Raw genomic sequence first — 10,582 nt, forward strand, 5'->3', positions numbered from 1 at the left:
ATGAGTTGGAGATGTCTATAGGACATCCAATTGGAAATTTCCAGTCAGCAACTAGTGTGGTGAGCCTACAGTTCAGGAGAGGGACTAGGACCTGGTCACTATGATCTGGGTGATGATGGTAGAACCCAGAGGAGCTAAGGACATCACCAAAAGTATGTGCAAGGAGAAGACCCAAACAGTACCCAAGAAGCACCAACGTTTAGGAAGGGGAACATAGACGATGATCCAGCAAAGGATACTGAGAAAGAAGAGACAAACAAGGAAAAGTTACTGCCCATCAATGCAGGGCGAGAGTAGCATATTCTGTCGGATCAGGGGACGTCTTCCCAGGGGCTGTGTGCTGGTTATTCAGGGCCCGTGCATTCAGCTGGATATAGGTCAGTCCCTCGGGGTCTTCAGCCTCAAGGACCTAAAAGAAAAACAAGAAGGTGAGGGATCAGAGGAAGAGAGAAGGAGATAATGGGTCAGTGACTGGGAAGTAAAGCTTGAGTGAGTGGAGGGGAGAGAGGAGGCTGAAATCTAAGGGGAGATAGATTCCTCCCAGAGGAGGATGAGAATAACTCACAGACATCCTCCAGTGCTTGGACTTGGCCACTTGAGCATCTGAATAGGAAAGAAAGTTCTGTCAGTTTGGAATCCTCAGATCAAGCCTTCCCAAGGACATGCCCAGGATCCTTTCCTTGCCACCTGTCACCTTGAATCACTTACACTCAGTCTCTTCTTGGGGAGGTCCAGATTTGGAAGAGAAGCGGACAAACCAAGGACAACACAGACAACTTGGGAATCTATGAAGAGAAAATGAGATAGGCTTGAGGAGCTCGCTCACCTGGGAGAATCACTCTTCATTCTCTCCCCAACGTAATCATCGTAGAAGATCCAAGATCACACTGAGATGCTAGATCAAGGGGGCAGGGGAGGATGAGCTGAATCTCCCTACCTTCTGGAGGTCTCTCCACGTGAAACCACTGATGAGATAGAAAGAAAGAGGCCAGGATCAGTCAGCGGCCTGTAATTTAGCACTGGAGGGAACCTTAAAAATGATTTAAGGCTAGCCCTCACTTTCACAGCTGAGGAGACTGAGGTCCCAGTGGTCCCCATACTGCTTAATCCCTCATCTCCCTTTGAGTTTCACTCCTTTCCTCCCCAAACTCACCAGTTTGGGTGTGGCAATGATGACCAACAAAGATCAAGAAGAGGAGGAAGAGTATGGAGGCACAGCTGAAGGCAGTGATGAGGATGATTTTGATTTCTGTGATGGGGGTGGGAAGGGAAGTAGAGGCATTAGTCATCAGGCTCCATTATCCTCTCACAAATGATACCCCTACCCATCGTCCCACCAAACACCGCCATACTCCAACATAAGTGCTGGGCTCAGAGCCAGGGAGGTCACTGTCCCCCTTCTCCATCTCAGGTTGCCCTACCTCTTCTGAGAAGAGGTTCCTTCCGTTCTTCTGGAAAACAAAATGGAAAAGTGAAGATCACAGGAGTAGGGATTCAGAGAGTGAATTCCCCCAGCGCAGCTCTGGAGCATGGTCCTGAAGACCCTGGAATTGAGGGGAAGGGAGTGTCCTTCTGTCCTCTTTTCCTGGGTCTCTAGGTGAGAGCCAAAGGGATCACTGGGGCTAACTGCCTGGTCCTACAGACTGATGGTTTGGGGAGGGGGGTAAGTACAGTCACTCCCTAGGTGGCCTTTCAAGCATCCAGCACTCACCTTGTAGAATAACTTCCAGGAAATCACTGGGCGGGGCCAGGACAGGGCTGTCTGTCCCCAGGAGATAGCTGCATCTATACTTCCCAGTCTGGTTGATGCTCACATGGACCAAAGGGAATTCAGCTCCATCTTGAGTCGGCTCACTGGTGCCCACTGGTGTCTCCTCTCCCTCCTTGTACAGAGCAAACCTCACGCCCCGGGATGGACCCCGACACAGGAGGGTCACGTTCCCCCCTGAGGCCACAACAGGGCTAGGCCAGGCTGAGAGAGAGGGTTTGGGAAGGGCATCTGGAGGCCAAAGCACAGAGACCAGAGCTCTCAAAGTCCTCTCTGGGAAAGAGGAGAGAGAGCTAGCCTGGCGTGCATTTCCCTTGCCTCCTTTTTCTCTGCCCCTCCTCCAGCCCCTCTTTGTGCTTCCCTTCTCATGGGAGACTTAACTCTAACCCTAAAAAGTCTCGAGTTTTTTCTTTTCTATTACAATGCTTGAGTTTACTCCCTACTCCAATACTACGCAGACTGTCAGAGGTCAAAGTGCCACCACTGCTCCATCCCCCACTCAGAGTTTCCAGGTTTTAATTGGAATGTCCTCTATGGGTGTATCTGTGTGTGCCTTCTGCAAGGTGGGAGTGACACCCAGAGAATGGTTCCTTGGCTGACCTCCCCTCATGTCAGGGCAAGGCTTAGAGAAGGCGGAGATATTCCCTGGAGGGGGCTGATGCTAAAACTTTCTCCTTCTCTGGGAGCAGAGTTTGCTCCTGCCTCAGTCCCAACTCATTCAATATTGTTCAAGGCAGCCCCTCCACACATGACCTCCTCCCCAGGCTCCCCTCTTGCCTCCCATGGTACTCACAATAGCTCCTCACACTGACCTCTCCCAAACTATCCTCTGACCCTCTTGCCCCAAGACCCCAGCACCTGGTCTGGTCCCCAGTCCTGGACCTGCTATCTCACTTACCTGTCACCCAGATCTCCAGGGAATCACTGGGTTCAGACTTGACCTCAGGGCTAGAGGACTCAGAGTAAATGCAGCTATAGTTCCCAGAGTCCTGGACCCTCAGAGACTTCAGGGAGAAGTCAGCTTGAGTAAAGTGTAGGTCCTTCTCCTGTAAGGGTTCCACAGCCCCGTCCTTCAGTAGCTTGAATGACACCAACCAGTCATGTAACAGTGATGGCCTCTTGCACCAGAAGATCACCTCCCCACCTGGTGCCACCACAGGACCTGGGAGGGCTGAGAGGAATGGCTTGAGGAGAGATCCTGGGAGAGTGTGGATGAGGGAGAGGGAGAGGGAGAGGGAGAGGGAGAGGGAGAGGGAGAGGGAGAGAAGCACGGGGAGCGTGTTAGTGAACATCTTGTAAAAGGAGCTACAGGGAAGCCAGTGTCATTGGACAAAAGCATATGTGTGGCAGGGGCGAGACTGGGAAGATCTAGGTTGGGGGAGGGGGGCTATGAAGGGCTCTAGATGCCAAACAGAGTTTTATATATGGTTGGGAGGGTGAGAGGGAGCTACTGGAGGTCACCAAGTGATGCAGTCAGATGACTGACAGCTGAGTAGAGAATGGTTGGAAGACCGGACAGACTCCAGGCAGGCTGACCCCCAGCAGCTGTGGCATGATTTCAGGCCTGAGGTAATAAGGGCCTGGACCGAGGTGTGGGCAGGGTCAGAGGAGAGCTATTGGAGCTGGCTCCCAGGACACCATCCTCAGCCCTCTGTAGAGCCCCACCCATGATGGTATGTGTGTGTGTGTGTGTGTTGTGGGTATTTGTGGGTCTGTATGTTTGTGTGTGTATTTATGTCACACACACACACACACACACATTCAAACCCATACACAAAGTCAGAGCTATAACTAGGGCAGATTAACTGGGGCTTGGTCTTAGGGAATCACACTTTAGAGGGCATTTCTTCAGTAGCCAGTAATAACTTATCTTAGTACTGACTTATCAAGAGCAATTGGTATGAATAGGAAGCTAGCTGATGACCTGCTTCCTGCTCAGTCGCTCTACAGAACACCTCTCATAGGCCCCTCCCCCAAGGATACTGGCATAGCCCCTCATCACCCCAGGTGAGCTAACCCTAGTCCTTTCCTGCCCCACTCCTCCCCCTCCTCTCCTCATCCCCACCACCCTGGGTGGCAGCCACCCCTTCCCTTGGGGACTGCTGTCCTCTTAAAAATATAATGTGAGGGGGAAGCTAGGTGACACAATGGATAAAGCACCAGCCCTGGATTCAGGAGCCCCTGAGTTCAAATGTGACCTCAGACACTTGCCACTTAACTGTGTGACCCTGGGCAAGTCACTTAACCCTCATTGCCCTGCAAGAAAAAAGAATGTAATGTGAGTTCCCAGTTCAGGCTTTGCCTCACAAGGTGCTGAAACCACCGCTGGTCATTGAGCTCTGTTCTCATCTATTCACCAGAGAAGTCTTAATCACCCCCGCAGCTCCGAGACCTCCCCTAGGGCTCGGATGCCTCCTCAGAACAACCTTCACAGTACAGGCACCTCTAGGTCCGCCGTCCTTCGCAAACCCTCAAGGACAGCAGACATCTCATGAAAATCTCCAGGGTGGCTTTCCAGGATCTTGGGTCACAACTCCTACTCTTAACCGCCAAAGGACAGGATGGTCTGAGGGTGGGGAGGGTCCTGGACAAAAGGAGGCATCAGAGATTCACCCAGCTCCCCAGTGCTCCAGATGGGCCAGCATCTATGAGGGGGGCCATTGGCGAGAGAAAGGTTCCCATTTCCGTCTCTATGGCACCTGCCCCAGGCTGGTTTGGCAGCCCAGGGTAAGGCCTTCACTCGGGTCAACTTGACCCCCCAGGTAGAATGGAGAAGACCCCAGATTTTCCTCCAAGGCCACGGAGCTCTTGAGTGTATCAGGGAAGAGTTGGCTCACAGGCCCAGCCCCATTCCTTTATTCATGGCTCCTGACCGGAGGATGAAAGGGAGGGAGGGCAGAGCAATCCTCAGCTCTGGGATCTGCCCGAGGCACCCCAGTGTCCAGACCCACCCTGGGGCTGGGCAAACACGATAGTTCAATAAGACCCAGCCTTGGCCTTCAAGGGTCTCATGATCCCCTGGGGGGATGGGACCCAAAAGTGATCCAAAAAAGTGACCCAAAAGATCCCTGGTCTTGGGACAGGACAGATCCTCAGAGAAGATCTAGGCCCATCTCTTTGTATCTTGGAAGGACAAAGCGAGGTTTGAGAGTTATCAGGCAGGGAGCGAGTGGTAGGAACATGGTCTAGACTCTAGATCTCACCCTTCTCCTACCACACTCTCTCTCCCACGGGTCAGCTCAAAATCAGATGGGACCCTAAATTAGGCGGCAGTCGGAATCTGGGAACTTCTGGTCTGCTCCACTGGGAGACCTTCCAAGAACTCCTAAACCATGGGAGACTCTCACAACAGAGACAGAGGAGCTGAGATCCCCTGAAAAACCTCACCCTCGGGTGAGAAACCAAACAGTTCTGGGTGGGCATTCTTCACACACACACACACACACACACACACACACACACACAAGTCCAAAAGAAGGTTTGGATTCACCCCATGTTAGGAAAAATAAACTTCTTTCAAAAAGAATTTGATCAAATTCAGATGAGCCCTAAAGACTTGTGGATCTTCCCCCCCACCCCACCCCGCCAGGAATAAGAGCTTAGTGTTCATTCCAATTCAACCTCTCAGGCCCCTCTCACATCCTCAACAAGGGATTCACGGATTCTCACCAGCTAGGTTCAATCCTCAAAGACTTGGGGGTGGGGCGAGGTACTAATCTCAAAAGGGAGGCAGTTGTCAGGTTTCTTTCTGACTTTACTCTGAATAGAGCTCTGGTAAAATCTCTAAAGTAAGGCTTGGGTATGATTCATGTCTAGAGTCTCCCCAAAACTCCATCAAAGGGGCCCTTCTACAAAAGGTGCTCACTACAGCTGTCCAGGGGAGGACAGCTGTTTGTTTCTCCCACTGCTAAGACCGCATGAAAGACAAGAGATTCAGAGAACAATTGAATGAAACATCAAGGCTCTCAGTGAGCCCACCGCCATACTCCAACAAAGGTTGCGTAAGGTTCCCAAACACCAAGGGCCTGTTCTCTTCGAGCATCCTATGTGTGACCAGCTCACCGGCTCATGGGTCCCAGCTTGGCAAGAGTGCACGTTCAGAACTGGGGACTGTGCACCCTTCCAGCAAATCCAGGATTCCCCCAATCTCCCCTGCTACCCTTCCACACAGGAGAGAGATGCAGACAACAAACTGGAAGAACATTGTTACTGGCAAGAGAAATCAGAGAAGGGCACAGGATCTTTGATTAGAGGCATCTGGTCATCAAGTCCAACTGCTACATTTTACAGATGGGTAAATGACTCAACTTGAGCACTTGTCAAGTAAGTTAATTTCTGAGGCAGGATTTGAACCCAAGTCTTCTTGACTTCTCGTCCCATTCCCCATCCACTACTTCATGCTGCCTGGAAGAGACAGAAGCTGAGCTGGGCTCTGGGCAGGATAGGGACAGACACAGCTGACAAGGGCATTCCAAGGACAGGAAACTATTGGAGCAAACCAGGAAAGACCATGAACCCAAGCGAGGCAACAGCAGCATAGGGGAAGCAGATGACAAAAATGGGCTCCTGGGATGCTCAATCGGAGCTGAAAGGCACCTGCAAGGCCTTCCCCCTAACCCCTTTGCTTTGTACATAAAGACAGAGGGAGGCTTTAAACTCTAGCTCTCTTGTTCTTCCTACTACCCTGTGTCCCCACCCCAGCAAAGGCTGAGCTGTAGGGAAGTGAAGGGATACTTGTGTTAGGAGAAGGACCCAGTGGAAAGGTCTGTTGTCCCCAGGAGACAGGGCCAGGGGTCTAAAGGAAAAAGTAGTCCTCTTGGGTCCTGGCACCAGCGGGTCAGGGCATCTCCCAGGAGACCACAGAGCTGGCCCAAGTCCAGAGGGAGGGCCCAGGGAACTGCATGTGGGAAAGAAGCTGGGTTTCCTGGGATTGCTCTCTCCTCATTGGCTCCTTCAGCTCCAGTTTCCCAGGCTTCTCCCAGATTCCATCCCATAGACATTTGAACTGCCTTCTTCATTACTCAGGGGTTGCTCTGTGGCCAAACTGGGATATAGAGGGGAGGGTTCAGGGAGCAGGACTTACCAGTCTTCCCTTCTGCCGCCTGGACGAGGCCTATTCCTATAACAGAAGGTCAGATTGCCCACGTCTTGCCCCACTGCTCCCTCCATCCTTCTGCCACAAGGCTTTTCCCTCATTAATTCATCCTTGATCAGGGATAGAGGACAGAGCCAGAGATCTGGATATCTGACCTCTGCTCTGTCCAGGACACTTATCACTGTGTCTCAGTGTCCCTCTTGATCCAAAATCTGCTGACGAGTGACCTTTCCCCAACGTCCTCCCCCGGCCTCTAGCCTAGGCCCAAACTTACGGAGGCAGAGTAGGGAAAGGAGTGTGCAGGACATGCTGGGCCCTCGGTCCAGTCCAGAGCTGATGACTTAACTGAGCAAGGTGAGGAGGCAGGACACCTAGGGGCTGGGGGCAGGATGTGGTGGCCGGATCTGCTATCTCCACCCCTGACACCCAGGCGGCACAGGTTTTCCACTTTGACCTAGGTAAAATGGTGAACCTCTCATCGAGCCATCCTATTTCAGAAAGGTCCAGGGTCTCAGATGGTCTACCCGGCCATTAAAGGCCCAGGGCCTCAGACACTGGGCCTCACCCCCAAGACTAGAGAGGTCCAGAAGGAGCTAAGTCTGTGAAGCCTCCCCTAGTATTACCCCTTGGGTCCTGAATCTATCACCACTTTTCTCTCTCTAAAGTCCAGCCCTGACAGCTCCCACCATCTGCCTTTACCGAGCTTCTGTCCACGCTGCTGAGCCCCCACTGGAGTCAACCTCAGCCACGTTGACTGCAATCTCAGCTGGACTTTCACCACTGCAGAGCAATGCTTTTACTCTTCCCAGTGTTGATTATCTCCCATTTCTCCTGTTTACTTCCCGTTTGTCCATAGCTGTTGCCACGTTGTCTTCCCCAATAAGACTCTGAGCTCTTAGAGAGCCGGGATGGCCTCTTCCCTTTATAGTATAACCAGTGCTTATCACAGTGCCTGGCACACACAGTAGGTGTTTAATAAATGCTTATTGACTGTTGTTCTCCCTCCCTGGCCACACACACACAGCCACAATCCTAGTTCTGACCATTATCACCTCTTACTTGGGCTATTCTAATGGCCTCCTAATAGACCTCCCTGACTCTAGTCTCTTCCCTCTCCAATCCATGCTCCGCAGAGTTCCTGAAGTGAGACCCCCAAATCACAGTTCTGACAATGCCACTGCCCTTACTCAAGAACTTCTAATAGTTCCCTCATTTCTGGAGGATCCATCATAAATTCTTCTGTCTAGAATCTCAATATGGAGGGCTGCTGTGACAACAAAGATGGGGTCTGTGTGGTTCCACGGGGCAGAGAGAGGAAGAGAAAGGCTTCAGAGTGTGTGTGTGTGGGGGGGGGGTTCAGCTCAATGTGAGGAAGGCCCCTAACAATTAGAGCCCTCTAACCGAGGAGTGAGTGGTGGTGAAGGGGCCCTGGAGTGGACAATCTATACTCATATTTAATGTCCCAGCAGGGAGGCTCCCCCTCCTAGGTGAAATGTAGCCCACTCCTCAAAGGGGAGATGTTTTCTCCCTTTCTCAGCCCCTCCTAGAACAGAGCCCCTGTGGCCCTTCCTGAGAATGGAAACTGCCCCCCCCCCATCCCTGGCCTCCATACCTGAGAATCCCAGACGGGTAGAGCCGGAAGCCTCCTTGGGCACGCTATCGCTTCTCTGGGTCTGACACGGGCCAGACCCGAGAAGAGCTGGTCCTTACCTCCCACACAGCCCAGAGAGGTCTGGATGCTGGAGAGGGAAAGGTCCCGAGAAGCTGAGAGTGTCAGGCTCTTGAGGAACACTGGCTCAGGCTGCTAAGGCTACGAGGTGAGGTCAGTCATACCCAAGGATTTCCCAGGCTGAAGGGGAAGGCCAGTAAAAAAGGTGAATCATGGCTGAGAACTGATTCACAGAGAGGCAGGAACCCTTGAGACGGAGGCAACCTTATTGGCAAGCCTGGGGCACCTGGGGCTTGCGCTGTGCGAATCCACATCCTGCTGGTTTTACATCAATCACTGGAGCTGCTGTTGTAGCTTTTGTGGGGAGTAGGTATATGATGTAATGCCCATTAGGTTCAGTGGGAGACAACTCCACCAACCCCCACCAGTCTCCACTAGTGGCTCATGTCCTTCTCAAGTTCAAAGGCATTTTAATGGCTGTTAGGGAACATCCTCGGGAAAATTACAGAAACTCTTCTCATCCTAGACCCGCTCTGGAATAAAATCAGAGAGATCACTTCTCCCATGGAAGAAACTCTCATCTCCCAATCTCAAGCTATGCACTTATGGACAAGCATACTCAATGTAACTCACTGACAGTATCCGGTAACATAAAATAGTGTAGGCAGCATTTTAATGGGCACAAAGCATTTCAGGTGTGACATTTCACGTGCTCCTCATGACCACTCTGGGGGGCAAGTGTTATTGCTATGCCCATTTTGTATATAATGAAACTAAGTCTGGGAGAGGTTAAGTAACTTCTTCAGTGTCCCACAGCTAGTAAGTGTGAGTCAGGATTTGAACTCAGGCTTCCTTGACTCTAGGTCAATATGGGTTATACATTTATGATTATGTGAACATTATGTGGGGGCCGGATTTAATAGATGGAGTGTTAATTGTGTGGCTCACTGAAATATTGGGGTCCCAGAAATAATGAGGGAACTCTAGGTTCAAAGCTCCCTCCCCTCCAAACTGCCCTTTTAGATATTTCTCCCAGGCCAACAAGAAAGGAGCCTCACAGCTTCTTTTCCACAAAAGAACCAGGTTTTATTACTTGGGAATTAATTAAACAACAAAGGTGAAATTAATAAAAATCAAAGATAAGGAAATAGGGAAAAGAAATGCAGATAAATTCTCCTAGCTCTAACCTAAGTCTATATAATCCCCAGCTCCTTTCCAATTAAGCTAATTCAAAGGAATGCAGGGCTTTTGTGTTCACTCACCACACCTGGGATGTCTGCTAGTTGCTCAAGCCACTGGAAAGGGCAGAGGAGAGAGAAAAGCCAGCGTTCCGGAATCTTCCTCCCCCAGAAGGGGAGGTCCTTCAAAAACTGCCTAGGGAGAGGTTTCTCCTTCTGACCTCAGTGGCATAGGTCACTTCAGGGTGGGCCAGGTGTGGCCCCCCCCAAATGAGTCAGCTCAACTACAATCATTTGTGCCACAATTATCATATTGGTCTTTTTGTATAAGAAAACTTGAATAAAAAAATCAAAATGCCTCAGTCTGTGTTCCATCAACATCAGCTCTTTCTTGGGAGGTGGGGAGTGTGTTTCAGGTGGCTAGACTCCGTGGGAACTGACAATGGGAGTGTTCCTGGGGCCCAGAATCACCTCTTTCCCTGCCTCCACTCCAAGTTTCTGAAGCTAGATCAGGAGATTTTAATTTATGACTAAGGCTGCGTTCCCTTTGGCAGTACATCCAACGGCATTATGGTCATCTCCTCCACAATTACAACAGAAGGTGGGCCTGTTACTCGGATGACCTGATGGAGGCGGGCTCCTTTTTCTTGGTCCCCTGCCTCTCCAAGGAGAATAGCTTTGTGCACTGCCCCATCTCTCACCTGACTGTCTCAGGTTCTGGGAATGAAGCTTAGCACAGGGGATGCTGTTGTTCAGCTTTGCTCCTGCATCCTACACTTGAGAAATCCTGGAGCCTGCTGAGACTGAGCCCTATGGGCTATATTGGCCCTTGAAGCTCAGGGGTACCATCTGACTTTGGCCATCACTGACGA

The 10,582-nt window shown here is 51.1% G+C and overlaps 1 protein-coding gene across 1 annotated transcript; it reads right to left on the minus strand.

Moving 5' to 3' along the window:
- Positions 1-277: 277 nt before the first annotated feature.
- LOC122748395 (T-cell-interacting, activating receptor on myeloid cells protein 1-like) lies at positions 278-10,279 on the minus strand. The gene is made up of 11 exons (XM_043994036.1): positions 10,268-10,279; positions 9,795-9,827; positions 8,476-8,536; positions 2,667-2,966; positions 1,712-1,999; positions 1,422-1,451; positions 1,154-1,249; positions 938-965; positions 709-785; positions 566-603; positions 278-409 (listed from the first exon to the last, which is right to left on the minus strand). The coding sequence occupies exons 1-11, from the start codon at positions 10,277-10,279 to the stop codon at positions 278-280; spliced, it is 1,095 nt and encodes a 364-aa protein (XP_043849971.1).
- Positions 10,280-10,582: the final 303 nt, after the last annotated feature.

This window comes from Dromiciops gliroides, chromosome 3, assembly GCF_019393635.1.
Source record: "Dromiciops gliroides isolate mDroGli1 chromosome 3, mDroGli1.pri, whole genome shotgun sequence".
Lineage (NCBI taxonomy): Eukaryota > Metazoa > Chordata > Mammalia > Microbiotheria > Microbiotheriidae > Dromiciops > Dromiciops gliroides.

Bases quoted from the DNA above. Each gene is read 5' to 3' on its own strand.
- LOC122748395 (XM_043994036.1), bottom strand. The intron at 1,452-1,711 runs GTGAGTGCTGGA...TTTGTTTTCCAG, and splicing joins CCTGGAAGTTATTCTACAAG to AAGAACGGAAGGAACCTCTT. The intron at 410-565 runs GTGAGTTATTCT...TTTTTCTTTTAG, and splicing joins CCAAGCACTGGAGGATGTCT to GTCCTTGAGGCTGAAGACCC.